At 39.1% G+C, this 20,655-nt stretch overlaps 1 protein-coding gene across 4 annotated transcripts in view; it reads right to left on the bottom strand.

Moving 5' to 3' along the window:
• Positions 1-1,248: 1,248 nt before the first annotated feature.
• Positions 1,249-20,655, bottom strand: part of LOC21406322 (chromatin structure-remodeling complex protein SYD) — a 26,143-nt gene continuing 6,736 nt past the window's right edge. For 2 of the 4 annotated variants that reach the window (XM_024166905.1, XM_024166908.1), the window contains 23 exons: positions 20,177-20,362; positions 19,893-20,073; positions 19,613-19,807; positions 19,451-19,494; positions 19,002-19,058; positions 18,747-18,843; positions 18,483-18,655; positions 18,186-18,399; positions 17,793-17,918; positions 17,583-17,672; positions 17,161-17,277; positions 16,967-17,047; positions 16,670-16,777; positions 16,381-16,550; positions 11,001-11,079; positions 10,818-10,892; positions 9,942-10,039; positions 9,746-9,853; positions 9,111-9,168; positions 8,773-9,003; positions 7,100-8,441; positions 2,209-6,833; positions 1,249-1,796 (listed from right to left, as the gene is read on the bottom strand). In XM_024166905.1, coding sequence (XP_024022673.1) covers positions 1,431-1,796; positions 2,209-6,833; positions 7,100-8,441; positions 8,773-9,003; positions 9,111-9,168; positions 9,746-9,853; positions 9,942-10,039; positions 10,818-10,892; positions 11,001-11,079; positions 16,381-16,550; positions 16,670-16,777; positions 16,967-17,047; positions 17,161-17,277; positions 17,583-17,672; positions 17,793-17,918; positions 18,186-18,399; positions 18,483-18,655; positions 18,747-18,843; positions 19,002-19,058; positions 19,451-19,494; positions 19,613-19,807; positions 19,893-20,073; positions 20,177-20,362 — 8,821 coding nt within the window. In that variant the 3' untranslated portion in view covers positions 1,249-1,430. The remainder of the gene's footprint in view (positions 1,797-2,208; positions 6,834-7,099; positions 8,442-8,772; positions 9,004-9,110; positions 9,169-9,745; positions 9,854-9,941; positions 10,040-10,817; positions 10,893-11,000; positions 11,080-16,380; positions 16,551-16,669; positions 16,778-16,966; positions 17,048-17,160; positions 17,278-17,582; positions 17,673-17,792; positions 17,919-18,185; positions 18,400-18,482; positions 18,656-18,746; positions 18,844-19,001; positions 19,059-19,450; positions 19,495-19,612; positions 19,808-19,892; positions 20,074-20,176; positions 20,363-20,655) is intronic. The other 2 variants (XM_024166906.1, XM_024166907.1) reach the window with 2 other exon arrangements.

Genomic DNA, 20,655 nt, shown 5'->3' with positions numbered 1-20,655 from the left:
TCTTTCTATGATATTCTTTTCTAATCAATTATTTTTTATATTGATTGTAAAAACCCAGGTCTACACCATCATACATATATATTAAGTATTTTGTACAATCGCTCTCTAACTTGAAGAAAGTTGTTGTGTTGGTTGTGCTATGAATTTTTAATTTTGACAATTTTCCTCCTAACTTGTAAAATTGTTGAAATATGATGCCTCTTGATGATGATTGTGGAAAATTGGTGATGAAAAAAATCAAGAAATAATTACAACATTTCAATTCAAATTATAATACAAATTTCTCAATTCCTTAACTTTCAATCCCTTGAAAAAATCATACCAAAGTTGTTAAAATTTGGCAAATTGCAAGATTTTGCAAGTTAACTGAGCAATGTGCAAGAATTAAAGGTTTAAAAGGTAAGTTGACAAAAACCCAACCAGTTCAAGAGTGAATGTATAAATTACCAAATTTATTTTTATTGATGCTTACAAATAGGAGGTGGAAGATGATAAAATCCGAATTTATTTTTTATTTTTCTATTTTATGGTTTTTTTATATTTTTAATACGTCTCGTAAAGCTTGATTTTAAACAAATTAATTAGAATGATAGAAACGGACATTTTACTTCCAAAAGAAAAGCCTCAAGGTATTTAAAAGTCATTTTTTAAAAGCGTTAGTTTAATATTTTAATATTATTAAAAGTAATGAGTATTAACAACATGTTTCGATAGGTGACAAAATAGTTTTATCCTTAAAATATTTGTTATCTATTTGACACATCACAATTCCAGTTCATTTTCCATCTTTAACGCCATTTTATTTTCTGAGTCAACGGTGTGTGGGCACCTTCAAATATCTTTTGAATTTTTTAAATTTTGAAGAACAGAATCTTTAATAGAATCTTTAATAGGATATTTGGTAAGAAAATTCATACCATGATTTAAATCATGGTTCATGATTCGTTACAGTATTTTCTCTTATAAAAAATACACATAAATCAAAAATAATTATAATCTCAACCAATCGTTTTCTAAGATTCCATTACTTCCAGTCCTTTTTAGCCATGAATATTAATCACTAAAAGGGAGCGCCATATAATTCTCTCTAGAGTTAAAAGATAAAAATCCTCATATGAACCTGCATCGATTCATGGCATTCCATTTTCACTCATTAACACTCTTATATGTTATATTTTACCAATTAATAGAATAAAAAACCTGCCATGGAATGAGAAAATCTTCTCATCTAAATAAATTTGAGCTCATTGATCAAAATGTGCTGGTACAAATAATCTCTCATTATATAACTGGTGAGGGTAAAAATATATTATGAATTTTATACAGGGCAATAACAATTCTTAATTTAATAGATTCTATAACTGGGTTATGGAAGAACCGTTGCTCCAAAAATATAATCCCTACTGTAGCTGTACAACAAACTAATACATTCAACTAATCAACTTGGGACTCTCGGGCACCATATCACAACTAGGAGAAGCGACTCCCGCTTTAACTTCTGATTCTGATTTCTCAGGCGCTCCTGTCATTTCATTATCGCCATCTGTAGCTTGGGACTGTTGAGGCTGATCCATGTTTTCGAGCACAATATCCGATGCCATCCCAGAATCTCGAGAATCATCAACCGGATTCGCCAACTCAGATGTACTTCCTTGTGATGCCTCTAATACTGATGAGCTGCTCAACACATCCTCCTTCTCCTCGGACATCTTTCCCTCCATCTCCTCGATCGCAACAGAAGATGTGGGCAGGTCAATATTACTTGGAATATCATTTTCTCGCAACACCATGCTAGCCTGAGTTTGAACACAATATCAAACAGAAGTCACAAGAACAAGAAAGTAAATTCAAGTTTATGACTTTTAGCATAATAATTATATATACATAAATCTCTGTTAAAGAAAGAAGACAAATCTGTCTCTATACATATAATACGTATATCATGCATCTAACAAGATATTCTTGGAATGGGCTTAGTTTAAGAGGGTTTTTTGAAAAGGCGAGCAATACTATGGCAATGGCAATTTCTAATCTCTGAACATTTTAGCTTTCACGAATATGACATCTCATGCATTCAAGGACCAACTTTAATTTTATTCAAGTATCGGTTCCTTAGTTTTTTTTGACAACCCCACTGGAATGCATCGTTTGGAAAGCCTTAAAGACCCTAGTAAACATCGATTTTATTTCTGGCAGAATCCCACCAACCTGGGATGCATCTGTTTGATCATTGACCCCAGCTTCAGAACCCTCCAATTCCATCGCTGCGACAGGGCTGCTAGCTTGGTTAATCTCAGATGGGCCCTCGATCTCTTCATTTTCCTGCGTAGCTGAAGGCTGGTCCACTTTTTCTGATACAGGGCTGCTAGCTTGCTTCTTCTCGGATGGACACTTAATCCCTTCATTTTCTTGTGAAACAGGGCTGCTAGCATGGTTCTCCATGGACAAGCCCTCAGATGGGCACTTAATCCCTTCATTTTCTTGTGAGACAGGGCTGCTAGCATGGTTCTCCATGGACAAGCCCTCAGATGGGCCCTCAATCTCTTCATTTTCCTGTGGGACAGGGCTGCTAGCTTGGTTCTTCACGGACAAGCCCTCAGTCTCTTCAAATTCCTGTGTAGACGAAGGCTGATCCACTTGTTCTGATACAGGGCTGCTAGACTGGTTCTTCTCGGATGAGCCTCCAATCTCTTCATTTTCCTGTGTTGATGAAGGCTGATCAACTTTTTCCAATACAGGGCTGCTAGCTTGGTTCTTCTCGGATGGGCCCTCAATCTCTTCATTTTTCTGCGTAGATGGGGGCTGGTCCACTTCTTCTGATACAGGGCTGCTAGCTTGGTTCTTCTCAGATGGGCCCTCAATTTCTTTATTTTCCTGCGTAGAAGACTGATCCACTTTTTCTGATACAGTATCTTCTGCCGGCAATGAAGAGCCAGCAACCTCAGGTTCATCCATCTGGTAAGTCATTTCAGCATCTTTAGTATTTGATTCATCCACCGGTGCTGAGCTGCTGACTGGAATAAACTCAGATGAGCCCTTGATATTTTCTTCTTCTTGTAAGGTAGACGAAGGTGCCACAGTTACTGATGTATTTTCTTGGTCCAAATCACCAATCTTAGAAGCATCCAGTTGATCAGCAACTTCATCTGTGTCCATTAGATCAGCAACTTCATCTGTGTCCATTTGATCAGCAACTTCTTTAGAACCTTCTAATTCTTTCATTTCTACTAAACTCCCAACTGCAAGCTTTGGAGGTGAGCCAATGTTTCCTTCCTCTGTAGCCAAGGGAGAAAAAGGTCTATTCACGAGTTGTGAATTTTTTCCAGGAACTCCACCAGTTAGGGATGGATCCACATCACCAAACTCAGCTTCAGAACCTCTTAATTCGTTCAACTTTTCTTTATAAGCAGAGACCTCAGTCTTTTCTTCCTCTACCACCAAAGAAGATGAAGGTAGACCCAGAGTTTCTGAATCCATCTTTTCTGGAATATTTCCACCAACCTGTAATGTTTCCATTTTATTTTCCGTCTCATTTTCAACTTCTTTTGACCCTTCAAGTTCAACAGACAGGTTGTCCACGCCCTTCTCACTAGAGCCCTCTATCTTTTCTTCCTCTATTATTGAAGAGGCCGGAAGACATGTATCGTCTGGCATAACATTTTCTAGCAATATCCTGTCATCCTGAGACGAATCAGTTTGAACCATCTTTCCATCAGAATCTTCAGGATCCTTCAGAGGTTGAGCATCCCTTTCAACTTCAGAATCTTTTGTTTCTTCCGGCACTGTGCTGCAAGTTAGATCCTGCTCAGGTGAACCCTTAATCTTTTGATCACTTGACTTTACAAAAGGTGAAGGCCCTGTCACAATCTCTTCAGGCAAACACCCACCATCAGCGTGTGAATCAAGTTGAACAGCCGTTTCAGCTTCCGAAACTTTTGGTTCCTCAAGAGGAACTGAGCTGCAAGCTGGATCCCTCTCAGATCGAAAGCCAATATTTTCTCCTGTCTCTAAAGAGGATGGAGGCTCTGAATCCTTTTGAGGCAGAACCCCAGAGCCATCGTATGAATCCAATTGATCATCCTTTACAGCTCCTGAATCTTTTTGTTCCTCCATAGAAACAGAGCCGCAAACTGGATCCATCCCAGAAGGACATTTAATCATTTCCCCTTCTGCATCCAAAGAAGCTGAAGGCTCTAAAATATTTCCGGGCAAAACCCCTTCATCCTCACATGAATTTAACTGAACATCCATTTTAGCTTCTGAATCTTTCGTTTCTTCAGGAACTGAGCTGCAAAGTGGACTCTTCTCAGATAGACAATCAATCTTTTCTCCTTCCGACTCTAAAGAAGATAAGCGCAGTAGAGTATGTTCTGGCAAAATCTCCCCAGCTGAAGAGGAGTCCAACTGATCACCTATCTGTGCTTCAGAATCTTTTAGTTCCTCTGCAAGTACTGAGCTGCAACCTGGATCCTTCTCTGATGGATTTTCAATCTTATCTTCTGGCACTAACAAAGAAGGTTCTGGTGTTGTTGTAGAAATCTTCCCACCTGTAGAGGAATCATCAATCTCCGCTTCAGAGCCCTTTGTTGCCTCTAGAGGTGCTGAACTGTGAATTGGCCCCTTCTCATATGAACCCTCAACCTTTTCTGCCCCATCCACTGAAGAAGGAGGCAAGTGATCTGATCCATTTTTTGACACACAACCACCGTCGGAAACATCCAGTTGATCACTATGTTTAGCGGAAACATCCAGTTGATCACTATGTTTAGCAGAACCTTTTGGCTCCTCAAGTGATCCAGAGCTGCCAACTCGAATTTTCTGAGAGTTATCAAAATTCTCTTCTGTAGCCGAGGAAGAAGGCAAAATTGTCTCCTCTAACAAATTTTCTGATGAAGTACCACCAACACTAGAGTCATCTTTAAATAGTTTTTCAGATACTGTACCAACAATAGAAATATCAGGCTTATCACTCTCGGAAGGGTCCACTTGCATGTTGCAAACTTCAGCCACACCACCACCAATGCTTTGACCATCCTCTGAGAGTGGCATTCCGACATGATCTTCTAAGATAAGCTCAGTGTGACCAGATTTTTCAGCAGCAACCGAGTCCACAGGCTCTGAGGTGGTTTCCCCTTTGTTACTGATATCAACACATTGACGCTCTAAGCTTCTGTTATTAGAAGAAGCATCATGCAAATTGGAAAACTTGGAGGCAGTATCACCAGATCCAAGACCATCACCTTTTGATGAACATTCTGTGCCGGCAGCCATGGTTTCATCAGAGTTAACAGCTTCAGTTTCCATGGACGGCAAATCAAACTTGTCAAAGCAGCCATCCTGCAAGTTAACGGTGCCAGAATGATCTAGAGAAACAGTACATATGGGATTCTCATGGATTCCAATATCAACAGAAGGTTTAGTAGACTCTTTTGATGGAGGCTGTACTTCTTTACCACTAACATCAAGGTGAGAAGATTTTGAAGACTCTTTTGACAAAGGTTCAGTTTTCTTTTCAGAAACAGTTGGAGTCACCACAAGCTCCATGGCAGTTGCAGATACCAAAGATGAATTCAACTCATTACCAGTTGTCACAGACAAAGATAGATCCGCAGCAGGAGGTTGTACCTGAGAAAGATTTTCACACTTTTCTTCAGTAGCAAGGGAAGCAGCACCAGAGGCTTTTGTACTACCGACCCTAATGGCATCTTGTTGAGCAAGTTCAGCTGAATCAGCCACTTTTTCAGAAATGACTGCAGTGGTCATGATTTCAGGTTTTCCCACATCAGTTGTATGCGCAGAGGTCTCATTTGAAACAGAAGTACTTATCCCCTCTGCTTTTGTGTCGGATTGATTGTCATACTTCACTGGAACGTCAGATACAGAAGCTGCTGCCTCCGAAGTTTTATTTTTGGCCACTTCTGAACCAGTCTTACTTGAAGGAACATTAGGGCCAACCCTACCTTCTTTCCCAGAAGTCTCGGCAGTTTTAGTCCTCGACAAGCGAGTTCCTGAAAATACCTCCTTCATCACACGGGCAACATCATTTACATCAGCTGTCTGGATTCGGCCAAGAACGGAGTTTTTATCAGAGGATCCAGCAGCACTATCAACTATTACTGGAGGGTTTAGCAGCTGCTTCATTTGCAGAGTTTGGCTGGACTGATCCTTCCTTTTTGTATCATGAACACCAGTCGTCAGATGGACTTCACTTGTTTGAGCCTGCATAACATTAGCTAGTTCCTGTGCTTCAGTCCCGTGCTTACCTCTCAGGACACCAGATTTACCACCCAAACTATCAGTAGTTCTATTCTGGGGCTGAGAACTTAATTTTAAATCCTGACTAACTGAACCATCAGATACAGCAGAAAATGCCGCAGCCTGTTTCCTTCCTCTGCGACGGGGTGCTTCTGCTCTACTCGGAGTCTTTCGACCTTGCCTTTTAGGTGGCATGGGTTCAGTCGGGCAAGGAGGGATAGGTTGTGAGGCTGGAGGAACAGAAGCGTAACTAGTGGTAGACTGAGGGCTGATAGCAATGTTTGTGGAAACAAGATGCTTCATGATACCTTCTGTGGCACTAAAACTGTGGAAAGAAGCAGTTGAAGCAGCACTATTCGAAGTAGATGTAGCTGGAAGAGACTTATCCTCCAAACGTTGGTTCTTAATGCCCTCAGGGACCGTGTTACCCAATAAATTTGCAGCTGGAGCAACCAGAACTTCATTTCCTGGAAGTTTACCCGTTTCAGGTTTAAATGAGCAATTTTCAAGCAAAGCCTCCTTTACTGCAGAAGCAGCAACGCACACACCAGCACTTTGACTTTCTCCCAAGGCAGGGCCTGCGCAAGAATTATTTTTAAATTAAAAAAAAAACAATCATTGAGAAAAGAATCAATAAGAAGGGAAAAGGACGAGGAATCCTCAAAATAAAAAGTGCTAAGAGAAAATACAGAACAGGAAGAAACAAAAACAAAGCAACAAAAAAAAAAAAGACATTAGCTCCAAATAACATCATTCCAACTCAACATAAGATTGAAACCATTAATTTTATTGCTTAATTTTGTTTCCAGAAAATAACCGACACTTAAACATGGGTACTACTTACCTAGGGATGTGCTTGCACTATCATGCGTGGTTGCTGAGCCATCTGTCTGGTTTCCTCGAGCTACGTCAACTGATTGTTCGGTTGATTTTAGATCTTGACTTGCCACACCTTCAGATACTTGAGCCACTTGCCCCTGGCTTATCTTTGTTGGTTCCTGAGCATTTTCTTGCTTACTCTTCATGTTGTTACCCTGTGATGAACCCTCTGTCTTATTCTGTGATTCCAAAGTGGGTTTTAAATCCTCGCCAGCTGACACAACAGGAACAGGGGGGGACATTAGTGCTTGCTTCTTTCCCCTACGCCGAGGTCCAGACCCACCACTCTGAGTCTTCCGGCTTTGCCCTTTCGTTTGCACAGGAGTAGAAGGGCATGGAGAAGATACAGAACCAGGGGCAACAATTTGTGGAGGGGCAGGCAGAGAATTTAAGACAACGCCTGCAGCAGGACGAGGATCAGTTCCACCAGTACCTTGTAAAGTAGCAGAATCAGATAAAGAATCAGGACCTTGGGCTGTAGGAATAGTAGCCACAGTTCCCGATAAAGAATCAGGACCTTGGGCTGTAGGAATAGAAGCCACAGTTCCAGTCATGACAACAGCATGATTTCCTAACAAATTCACAGGTTTATTCTGTATAGACTCATTTGGCTTTGGATCTGGACAGACTAAAGCACCAGTAACAGTAGGTGTTACTGGCCCCTGTTTTTTCCCCCGTCGTCTAGGTGCTTCTGTTCCACTTTGGGTTCTCCGACCTGGTCCCCGTACTTGAGCGGGCACAGAGGAGCCAGCAGCACTTGATTGAGAACCAGGAGTAACAGAGAGGGGAGTGACCGGTTGAGGGCTAAGAATCATCCCTGCACTAACATGATGTGTGGTCCCACTGACACCTCCTGGCAAAGAATCTGCACGAGAATTTTTTTCAGAGGAAGCTACTGCTCCTCTCGGTAAACCTGGATCCACCTTGCCAGGTCCAGAAGGTGCTTGAGCCACTGCACTTGATGATTGATCTATTGTTACCCTTTTCGGTCTGCCACGACCTCGCTTGGCTGGTGGAGTTACGTCTTTGTTCTGCTGCAAATTTGGTTGCTGCACAGCGGGGGGTGGTGGTGGTGGTGGTGGTGGTGGTGGTGGTGGTGGTGGTGGTGGTGGTGGTGGTGGTGGGTGCACGACAGGTGAAGCTGGAAGTTCTTCTGTCTTGACTGCAGCCACTACAGCCTGACTGGCATCTTTTGGCAATTTCGCATCTGTAATTTCTTCCTTTGGTTTAGAAGGAGATTCAGGGGAGTCAACTTGACACAATTTTTCGAACTCTTCTTCTGTCCACTGTTCTTCATAGGAACGAACCTATAGGAGACATTTTAAAAAAATAATAAGGAAGGAGTCTATAGACTATGAGACAAGATGTTATGCAGGGCTGGACTACAAAATAGTAAGTATAGAACATGGGGCAACAGTGTCAGTGAGTACATGTTCAGGCATAGGAATCATACATTTGAATAATAATAATAATAATAATAATAATAACCTTCAAAAAATAATAAAATAATAATAATAATAACAACATTTACAATAATAATAAAAGATCATAATCTGCAAGGCAAGATGTTACAGTAATGAGCTTAGAAACAGATCAGTAAGTAAATGTTCAGGCTACAGGAATCATGCATATACATACCTCTCTTGACCTTTTGCCCCTTCCATAGTGTTGAGTATCGAGACCCCCAAGATACTGACCCTTCCGCTTCACCCCAACATTTGACACCACAGCAGATTTTGGTACTTCATATATCTTCATGGCTTCATAGAATTCCTTCAGGTCGTCGTCTGTAACAAGACGAGAAGGCATGGGAGGTAAAGTTTCAGAATTATCAGTCCACTGTTCACATACCAGCTTTCTCCATGTTTCCTGCATGATTGAGTTTTCAGTCCCCACAGACAACAAGCACTAACCGGATAAAATCACAAAGTGCAGGATCAAATATAGAGCCTGGATACAGGCGCTTAAGTGCATACCATCTCTGCTTCCCGCCTTTGTTTGTCAACAGATTCAAAGACATCAATCTCTGACTCACTGCACAGTGCCGATGAAAGTTAATCAAATAAATTTCAAAATGAAGGAATTCATATTTGTTTAGGGAGGGTGCTAGAGAAGTAAGATGTCCAGCAAACCCAATGCAAAAATGCTTCAATACTAACAACAAAAACATACTTACGCCAGAGAACACTAGGTAGAAAGCTATGGCAAAATACACAACCAATAAAATAATCTACATTCTAAAGAATAAATAAACAAATAAATCAGACTCAGTTTCACTAAAAATATCTTCCAGTTGTGAAAATTCCCAAGCAGCTTATGTCGCGCATATCTCTTACAAACTGAAAGGAACAGAGAATTCATGGTTGCTTGAGATCGAGACAGAACATGTACCAAACGAAAATGAAATGAGTTTATAGCAGTAAAACTTCAAGAAAGAAATCAAGCAACTTTGCACAAGATATGCCAAATAGTTATACAAAACCAAAATGAACCGTTGCACGTCTGAAATAAATGCTAATTGCCGAAAAGCATAAATGATGGCTTTCCTGCGCCCAATCAAATCAAACTGAAGTGCAGATAGACAAAACAATAAATTCCAAACAATATCTACCTGCGGGCTAAGATATCATTCAGAGCATCATCATCTAATACAGGTGCAGCTTCCTCTTTCTTACACTCTCTCAGAAGGGACTCCAGATATTCCCTTCGATCTTCAGCACTGTTATAAATCAAACGTCAAAAAACCGCCGGGACCTGCTTTAAACTATGGGGCAAAATGTAGTTCAGCTAAGATGACAACATTTTACCTTGTATTATTATCAAAGAAACCAGCAGTAATACTCTGGTTAGCCACTCCAAGTTTATGTTCAGCTGAAGCTCTGACTTGTTCTTCAACAGTTTGGACCTTGGTGCAACAGAAAATATATATGATAATCTAGAAACCACAGGTTTCAGCGCAGTATTACATTTCTAAATGGAACCAAATACAGAGAAGACACATCCATGATTTGTTATATAAAATTTTAGGCTATTTTCAGCTGATTTATTTAGTTTCAGATCTATACATCTACCCAACTACCAATGATAGCTTAGTAATCCACACAATCAAAAGGAAAAATGAATCAGATGAAGCTCAATAATAAAGTTTCAATAACTCAAAAAGAAAATAACAATAAACCAACCAATTAAAACTCACGTGCAGCTTCGAGTATATAGTCAGGGTCATTATTAGTGCAGCTTTGAGTATATTATCGGGGTCATTATTAGTGGAGATCAGAGTTGTCAACAAACATTGCAAAAGGAAACCGGTTAAAACATGTTAAAATTATTTCTTATATTATTAAGAAGAAGAAAAAACAAAGAAAAACCAAAGAGATCAACAGGACAAATCTACCAAAGAGAAAGTGAGAAGCATATGTTAAACATGACATGAGCATAGAACTTAAAATGCGTAGAAAGTAAGAGCATTCCACTTTCCTAAATTTTGTTTAAAAGATATAAAATTCGGCAAGACATGCCTCGCCTAGTCCCTCGGTTACCAATAAAAGGTCAGTATACAAATATCACTCATACACGTCCTAAGTGGCAGAATACAAATCCCTAGTCAAAAATAAAGGAAAATACTAGTTATTAAATGCTCGATAAACGTCCAAAACGAAGAGCAATAAGGCATCATAGCTTACTGTCTCAAACCGCAGAACAAGAACTTCCCTCTTTTGGCCAATTCTATGAGCCCTTGCCTGTGCTTGCAAATCCACCTGAAAAATGAATACAGGCCATGAGAAAACTAAACCATCTTCCGTAGAAGAGTCTACGGTTCCAAATAAAAAAGAATTAAAGAAAACTATAAATTTATATATTATTACCTGTGGGTTCCAGTCGGTGTCAAATATGATCACTGTATCAGCAGCTTGAAGATTTACTCCAACACCACCAGCCCGAATACTGTAATGACATAAAAAAAAGTCAGAACCCTATAACCTTCCCAACAAGTATGTCCGCATATATTAGTAAGTTCAAAAGGTGGTTCAAGGGAAGTGAACTGAGAAAATAGCACAAATGCAGAAGAAAAATTATGTAAGCAGCATGATTGTAGGAACTTGGGTAACTGAAATGACCAATCATCCAATATGTAATTCAGACCATAAGCCCACAAAGCCTATACACTAAATGTGAGCTCCTGGGCATGCTGTACAGCCATGCATAACATGCCCTTCTAGCCCTTCCTCCAATATACCACTTCCCCAAATGGAATATATGCTATGTCCCACAGGCCTAGTCACTTACTCAACTACCCAGCAAGGAGAAAATCAGCAAAAGGTATGCATCCTCATTAGACATCTGTGGACGAATCTAGACTGATCAGGACCTATTTATGGTAATTTCTTAGGTCAAAGGAATATGCTAGGTTTATGCCTATTGTATTAGGAAATGATTATTCTTCTTTATTCTTTCCTTTTCTACTCTGTTTTCAGAGCCTTTCTATGGCCGGCTGTATTTCATTCTAAACAATAAGGGAATAAGAAATAAAGCAGTGTTTTCCGTTCACTGTTTTCTACCCGTGTGTGTTCACATGGTATCAGAGCCACCGGTTGAAGAAAACAATGTATAGAACGGCTTTGACTGGAGCAAGTGGAGGTGAATGGGAAGAATTTTCTCAAGTGGTCCCGTTCAGTCCTAATGGTGATTCAAGGAAAGGGAAGGCTGGGATATTTAGATGGCTCAATTCCAAAACCAAATCCGAAGGATCCCTCTTATGCAAATTGGGAGGCGCAAAATTCAATGGTGATGGCTTGGTTAATCCATTCTATGGAAGATAATATTGCTGACACATACATCCTCTTTCCCACGGCTAAAAAGATTTGGGATGCAGTCACAATGGCCTACTTGGACTTGGAAAATACCTCACATATGTTTAAATTGAGGAACAAGATCCGAACCCTAAGACAGGGGGAGAGCGATGTGACGGAATATTATCATGAGGCCACAAGACTGTGGCAGGAATTGGACATGTTCACTTCTCCCTCTTGGAAAGACTCTGAAGACTCAGTTTTGTATAGAAAGTTGGTGGAACATGATCGTGTGTATGACTTCCTGGCCGGACTGAATAAGGATTTGGATGAAGTTCGTGGTCACCTACTAGGGATGAGACCACTTCCTCAAATCGAGGAAATCTTTGCTGAAGTTCGTAGAGAAGAGTCAAGGAGGAGAGTCATGTTAGAAACCACCACGTCAAATGTGGAAAATTCTACTCTAGTTGTCTGTGGACAAGAAAGTCAGGGAGAAGGGAAACCAAACAAAAAATGGTGTGATCATTGTAAAAAGCCCTATCACGCCAGGGAGAATTGCTGGAAGTTACATGGGAAACCAGCCAATTGGACTTCTAATCGAACTCGTGGACGTGAAGGAAAAGGGTTTCAGGCATCAATGGAGAAACAAGAGGAAACTGAACCAATCATGGGAACCACAGCCTTTACCAAGGACAAATGGAACAATTGAAACAAATGATAGCGCAATCCTCTTCGATGTCCCTTATGACTCAGAAAGGTAAAGCTTCAACTGTTTTTTTGTGGACTGACCGAGAAAGGAGAACCATGGATTATTGGTTTTGGAGCAACGGATCATATGACTGGGTGTGCAAAATTATTCACATCATATGTTCCTAGTCCTGAAAATCACAAGGTGCAGATTGCAGACGGTACTTCTTCAGTTGTGGCTAGTACTGGGGCTGTAAAAATCGAAGATAATGTTGTCCTAAAAGAAGTTCTTCATGTGCCTAATTTTAATTTCAATCTTTTGTCAATAAGTTAACAAAAGATCTGGATTGTGAAGTGACCTTTTCTCCATCTACTTGTATTTTTTAGGACCGATCATCGGGGAAGAGGATTGGCAGTGCTAAAGAACGAAATGGTCTATACTACTTTCAAGTGTCAATGGGCAAGCTCAAATGGTTGCAAGCATCTCTCTTTCAAGAATTCAAAAAATTATGTTATTGCACTATAGGTTAGGACATCCTAGTTTCCCTTATATGAAATTCTTGTTTCCATCCTTGTTTGAAAATAATGATAAATTTCAATGTGAGATTTGCCAATTAGCTAAACATACTTGTGTCTCCTTTCCCCCATTATCATATTGTGCATCTAAACTGTTTGTTCTTATTCATAGCGATATTTGGGGACCTTCCCGCATCTCAAGCGTTACCAATAAAAAATGATTCATTACCTTTACTAATGATCATACACGTGTTTGTTGGGTTTATCTTCTAAAAGAAAAATCTGAGGGCCGAGGGTATTTTCAAACAATTCCATTCCATGGTTAAAACACAATAAGATGGGAACATTAAATTCTTAAGAACAGATAATGGGACTGAATTTTTCAAAAACACTATGGGGGAATTTGTCACTACTAGTGGAATAATTCATCAAAGTTCCTGTGTTAGCACACCTCAACAAAATAGGGTACCTGAGAGGAAAAAACGTCACATTTTAGAAGTGGCCCGTTCCTTGTTGTTGATAGCCAACTTACCAAAGATTTTTTAGGGGGATGCAATTTTGACCGCTACCTATCTGATTAATAGGGTACCTTCTCGCGTCTTAAAATTTCAAACCCCAATAGATTGCCTATACAAGTCATACCCACAGTCACGGTTTCCATCTTTGTTAGAGCTAAAAGTGTTTGGTTGTGTTGCCTTTGTTCACAATCTTGATCCACATTGGGGAAAATTGGATCCTAGGGCTCATAAGTGCATTTTTTTAGGATACTCGGCGACTCAAAAAGGGTGTAGATGTTATTCAGTAGAGAAAAGAAAATATTGTGTTTAGAGATGTGACATTCTTTGAAAATCAACCATTTTTTTACCAAAAATTCCCTTCAAGGGGAGAGTGTGGGAAGAAAATTTTTGGGAAAAATCAAAACCGACTTCCATCTCAACCTCAAATGATTCAAATGTGTGGGAATTCTTTTGGGATTTTGCCCCTTCTTTAGAATTCCAAAGTCATATCCCTTCCAATCCGCCAGAAAATGTTCAAAAACCAGGAGATCAAGAGGAAAATCCAGCCAATATTTCTGAAATAAACCCACCAGATAGCCCTGAAATTGATCTTGAAATATAACCCGAAATTAGCTCCACCAGTCCTTACTCAATCCATCCCTTCAAATCAGATCCTAAATCAATCTCTTGATGAACCAAAAAATCTAGTATCTATAGTGCAGGAACATAATAAACATAAAGAGAGTGGCTTGCAATTTTTTTATCGAACTTATGTCGCAAGAAGAACCAAAAAAATGTAGAAACCAGGAAGTTCCTCGCCACCAAGAATCAAAACCAACAACAGGTCTTGAAGTGGAGTTTAATGACTTAGAGATTCTAGTTGGATTGAGGAAAGGAGTAAGATCCTGTACGAAACATCCAACGGCCCATTATATTGGATATGATCATCTGACAAACTCTATGAAAGCTTTTGTAGCTAACTTGGCCAGTGTGGAGATTCCAAGAGATATCCAAGAAACTATGAAGAAGTCCGAATGGAGGCAAGCTGTTTTAGAAGAAATGAGAGCTCTCGAAAGGAACCATACTTGGGATGTGGTGAGAAGATCAAGAGAAAAGACTCCGGTTGGATGTAAGTGGGTCTTCACAGTCAAATACAAGGTGGATGGGTCTATTGAAAGATACAAAACTTGTTTGGTGGCTAAGGGCTATACTCAGACATATGAGATAGATTATCAAGAAACTTTTGCTCCAGTTGCCAAGATCAATACAGTTCTAGTTCTGTTATCCATTGCTGCTAATTTAAATTGGCCGTTGCAACAACTTGACGTAAAAAATGCTTTCCTTAATGGGGACTTGGAAGAAGAAGTCTATATGGAGATGCCACCGGGATTTGAGGAGAAGGGTGATTGAGTCTGCAAGCTAAAAAAGTCCCTATATGGACTAAAGCAATCACTGCAAGCCTGGTTTTATCAGTTCACTAAGGTGGTTAAAGAACAAGGATACAAGCAGGCCGGAGGAGACCACATGTTGTTCTATCAGCACAAGAATGATAAGACCACCATTCTCATCGTATATGTTGATGATATTATATTGACTGGAGATGATCTCGAAGAAGGGGAGAGACTAAAGAGAAAACTGGTGAAAGAATTTGAGATCAAAGATTTGGGAAGTCTCAGGTACTTTCTTGGAATGGAGATTGCCAAAAATAAATGTGGGATCTCAGTGTCACAAAGGAAGTATGTGTTGGATCTTCTAAAAGAAACAGAAATGATGGGTTGCAAACCTGTAGAAACTCCGGTGGAGCCAAGTTGCAAGAAAGGAATGAGAGACAGTGATCCTGTAGACAAAGGTAGATTTCAACGTCTAGTTGGGAGGCTAATCTATTGTCACATACTAGACTTGACATAGCTTTCGTTGTTAGTCAAGTTAGCCAATACATGCATGCACCCACTGAAGAACATTTGGAAGCGGTGTTTCGCATCCTAAGATATCTGAAAGGAACACCTGGACGAGGCTTGTTCTTCAAAAAGGGAGATGAAAGAGGTGTAGAAGTATACACAGCTGCTGATGATAGGAGATCTACTTCAAGGTATTGTACTCTTGTTTGGGGCAATCTCGTAACGTGGAGAAGCAAGAAGCAATCCGTTGTCGCAAGGAGCAGTGCCGAAGCATAACTGAGATCTGTGGCTCATGGAATTTGTGAGGTTTTATGGCTGAGAATGTTGTTAGATGAACTTAAGGTTGGAGTTACACTTCCATTGCATGTTTATTGTGATAACAAGGCAGCCATAAATATCTCGCATAATCTTGTACATCATGGCAGGACTAAACATGTGGAAGTGGATCGACATTTTATCAAGGAAAAGATCGAAGAAGGAACAGTCCTTATGTCATATGTCCTTACAAAAGAGCAAGCTGCCGATATTTTGACCAAGGGATTGTCTAGACCCTTATTTGAAAAATTAGTGGACAAGTTGGGCATGTACAACTTATACAGCCCAACTTGAGGGAGAGTGTGGACGAATCTAGACTGATTAGGACCTATTTATGGTAATTTCTTAGGTCAAAGGAATATGATAGGTTTATGCCTATTGTATTAGGAAAGGATTTTCTTCTTTATTCTTTCTTTTTCTACTCTGTTTTCATAGCCTTTTTATGGCCGGCTGTATTTCAATCTAAACAATAAGGGAATAAGAAATAAAGCAGTGTTTTCCGTTCACTATTTTCTACCCGTGTGTTCACAACATCGTAATCACCTCAAAAGAAATATGAAAAATGGTGAATCAGGCTGGTTGAAATTTTCAATAAGGGCACCACGATCACTGCCAGATGTATGCCCATCCAACCGTAGGTACCGATATTGTTTCCAGTTGAGATATTCCTCCATAACATCAAGTAGCCGAGTCATTGTGGAAAAGAAAAGAACCTATAAAAACAACCCAAGTTACCAGTCATCTGCACGTCCATGTCAAATCCAAAACTAATAGTTACAAAACAAAAAATGGCATAAAACATGGGAAGACATTTAAGGAGGGAGGAACATACCCTGTGATCCGTTGCTTTTAGCTTTGGCAATAGTCGATCTAACATCTCAAGCTTCCCACAAAGTCTAATAATAGGTGGAAGATAGTGTTTCGGTATAAACGTATCAACCTAAAAACAAACAATTAGGAAACAATAATATTTAGAGGAAAAACAACATTAAAAAGATGCAGAAAACATCTCATAAAACAACTTAGGGTTTGGGTTATGAATAAACATCAAGGCATCAAGAAATTTTTTTCTCCTTTTCCCTCCTTAAGTTTAGGGCAGCAGTTAAATGAAACAGTAAAAAGAACATGCCTCGTCTGCATGAAGCTGGCTGAGATAGGGATGATTGCATATGTTACGAAGCTCCATAACAGAGTTGTGAACCGACCGAACCTGAGGAATATGTCTCTAAGGTCAGAGAACAGAATAGTTGTAATCCAATAGATAGTGTAGTCTGAGTACCTTAGTTTTCAAGAGAAGAAACGTCACTAAAAAAGGATGAATACCTTTGTACTTCCAATGGACCCAAGATTGTCTTCCACTCTCTTCATCAGAAGCTTCTGATAAGCAGAAGCCTCACATCTTATAAGTCTCTCAATCTTCTCAGGTAGTTGATTTTCCACCTAACAAAAAGAATTGACTCAAAAGCATCATGTAGGAGATTGATTTCAAAACCCGATAACTTTAATTCATAAGCCTGTGAAGTATGGATATATCATGGCGATGTGTAGAAAATATGAATTATTTTTTATGATGGTACAATCACATGGTAAGAATTTAAACACATAAAGCTGCATTGCACGCTACCAAAAAGCAAGAAAATCTGAATTGCCAAATAAAAACAAAATAAAAAAATAAAAAATAAAAAACAAACAAACTTTCAAGTGGAAAATAATTCGGCTGAAAAGGAAAGTTATCGTTTTAGTACCTTGTGTTTCAGCCTCCGAAGTACAAATGGTCGAAGCACTTGGTGAAGACGATTTATGATCAAAAGATTTTCCTCCTCAGAAAGCAAGGCCTTTCTCGTAATTATCAGCCAATGAATAAAGAATAATTAGAAGGATGAATAAAGAATAACCAAGTTAAACAAAAGAAGAAGAATGAATAAAGAACATCAATTTCTTAAAACATCACTTACTTCATCCGCTGAATTATCACCATTACTCGCAAATGGTTTGTTGAACCACTGAGAAAAATCTTCAGATGAATTAAATATGTTAGGCAACAAAAAGTTTAATAGTGCCCATAACTCCTCAAGATTGTTCTGCATAAAAAGGGTAAAAATTACTCAGTGTGTCAAATCAACGAGTCCACATCAAAAAAGAATAGTCCGCTTGTAAATTTGCCGTCTCAGTAAAAATGCTTGTTTCTTCTTGTGGAGAAGACAAGGATAAAGCTCATATGAATAATTAAAATTTTTTTTTCTTTTTCTTATAGTGCCAATTAACAATGACCATAGTGGTCAGAACAATATTGCAGGAATAGGAGTGAAAATAACAAAGAGAGAGGAACAAGAAAGGGAGCCTCTAACCTGGAGCGGAGTTCCAGTTAGCAACAATCTGTGAGAACTCTGATAATGCTTCAAGTCCGAATTTAGCTTGCAAGAAGCATTCTTGATACGATGGCCCTCATCAATTATAATATAATGCCAGTGAATCTTGCATAACTTTGGTCTGTCATGCTTGTTCATCAGATATTCATATGTCGTCAGAAGAACATTAAATTTCTGATGCACAATTCTTTCCCTGTGATATAGAGGAAAAGCAAAGTTAATACATAAAAAGGAAACAAAAAAGAATAAGTAGCTCTCTGGTGTTTCGGTCATTACTTAAATAATTTACGCCTCTCCTCTGGAGGTCCAGAATAGACGATCTTATGCACAGTGGGCGCCCAGAAGTTTATCTCTGACTCCCACCCAGGTAAAACTGAAGATGGCACAACTACTAGAAAAGGTCCTCTATCGTTTTTGGTTTCCATCAGGTAACAGATCAAGGAAATAACCTGCAAGCAAATATAGTCAGATCCAAACCCGTAAACTAGAAATAGAATGCAGTAAAAAAAAGACGGTCCCTATTTTGTAGTCAACCCATACCTGAACAGTTTTACCGAGGCCCATTTCATCAGCCAGAATGCCATTCAAATGGTTATTGTATAGTGAAACCAACCACCTCAGACCATTCATTTGATACCTGAATGCCAGAAGGTCGAATTACATGGAATTAAAAAAAAATGAAAATAAAAATAGATACAAAGTAACATTATTGCTGAATCACTATGAACAGGAAGCTCCACAACCACGTTTCACACCCACACACACACACTATTAATGTAGTTGGTATATACTCACTCTCTCAATTTTCCACCCTGAAGGCACGATGGCTGCTCTGCAATGCTCTCTTTTATACTGCAAAAACCATGAAGATTGTAAGATACTGAACAAAGTTATGTAATTCAATTTCTATTAGGGATTAGGGCAAAACGAAATATCACATGCCCTTCCAAAAAATGAAAAAAGAATTCTTCAAGAGGAAAAACAAAACTTTATTCATTTTGTGCAGCGAACAAAAAAGGAAGGATTTTCATTTTTGTTAACAAAAAAAGAACTAAATAAAAACCCAACAAATTCCATTTTTAAGAAAGAAGATATAAGTTATAAAAGCATTAAAGAAAATGGAGATATCAGGCTGATTCAGCAACTATTACCAAAATATTGCAATGCGATAAAAGACGGTGAATCAAAAAAATGGCAACCAAGAATGTGACAAGAAACAAGTGAAGACAATAAATTGTTAATACCTATGAGCCATCAAATAGTACTTTTCATTGCTTTCCAGATAATGCTGCAAAGAAGATAAAATAAATAAATAACAGAATAAGTAATAGTCTTATTGTCTTTTACTAATGGAGTAATACTTGTAATAAAAACTTAACGTAAGAAGCATAGAGTAGGGAACTTGCCTTTGCCTGATCACTTTCATCTTCATTTTCAATAGCTGTTTCATTCTTGTCAGGAAAGCTTCCGGTTCCTGTCTCACCCATATCATTTTCAAACCGCGTTGCCGTAGACTTTGCCTGCTGCAGCCTGGATCCTAGCTTTTGAAGATATTTCTCTGTCTCTTTGAGAAGTTGCTTTACACGATCTGATTTGGCATCCTAAAACATTTACAGAAGAGTCAGAACAAGAGAACAAGAATAATATGTCAATCTCATCATGTCAATTAAGGAACAGTAAGACAACCTGCACCATCCGCAAATAACCCTCCACATCATTGATCTTTAATAAATTAATCTTTTCACGCTGGATTCTATCAATCTTTTCCCGATGAATGCGTTCCCTCCTTTTATGGAACTCCTTCACATATTTATTGAAAACCTTCCAGCGTTCTCGCTTGAACTTAAATACATCGTCCAGTTTTTCCCTGTATTTATTTTTTGGTTAATAATTGAATAGATATCATCCTCAATCAACTACTTTCCAAAAATAAAATGGCAATAAAGGGGGCTAAGAGAAAAGTTACGTACTTGTGAACTTCTATCTCACCAAAGAACTCCTTCTGTCTCTCTCGGATTCTCTTTTGTCGCTCTTCCTTCATTTTCAGCTCAAACTTTTCCAGTTGTTTTATTCTCCTACCATGTTTATGTTTCTTCAAAGATTTCAAGCGATCGGCTTCAGGAGTGATTGGTTTAAAAAAATCATTCAGAAAATCACTGCCCAAATAAAACAAGAAGTATCGTTAGAAATGACAAGATTATTGAATGGTGATATCTTTTGGAGTGTAGCCATTTATACTGGGTAAGAGGGATCAGCACATCTGAATTTGAATAATGCTGCATGTTGCTATCTTAAGTGTGGAATGCCATTGAGACTGCACGTGCAAATTGTTGAGCGGATGAAAATTGTGTATATTAGCAAACCGTAATTGATTTAATAAAGTTATAATGGCCTCATTGAAAGCTTAACAGGGCACAACTTTCAATATCCCCCACGGCGCCCAAACCCC

This window comes from Morus notabilis, unplaced genomic scaffold, assembly GCF_000414095.1.
Source record: "Morus notabilis unplaced genomic scaffold, ASM41409v2 Scaffold156, whole genome shotgun sequence".
Taxonomy (NCBI): Eukaryota; Viridiplantae; Streptophyta; class Magnoliopsida; order Rosales; family Moraceae; genus Morus; species Morus notabilis.
The sequence above is the reverse complement of the archived record's forward strand: the minus strand, read 5'-3'. Positions and strand labels throughout refer to the sequence as shown.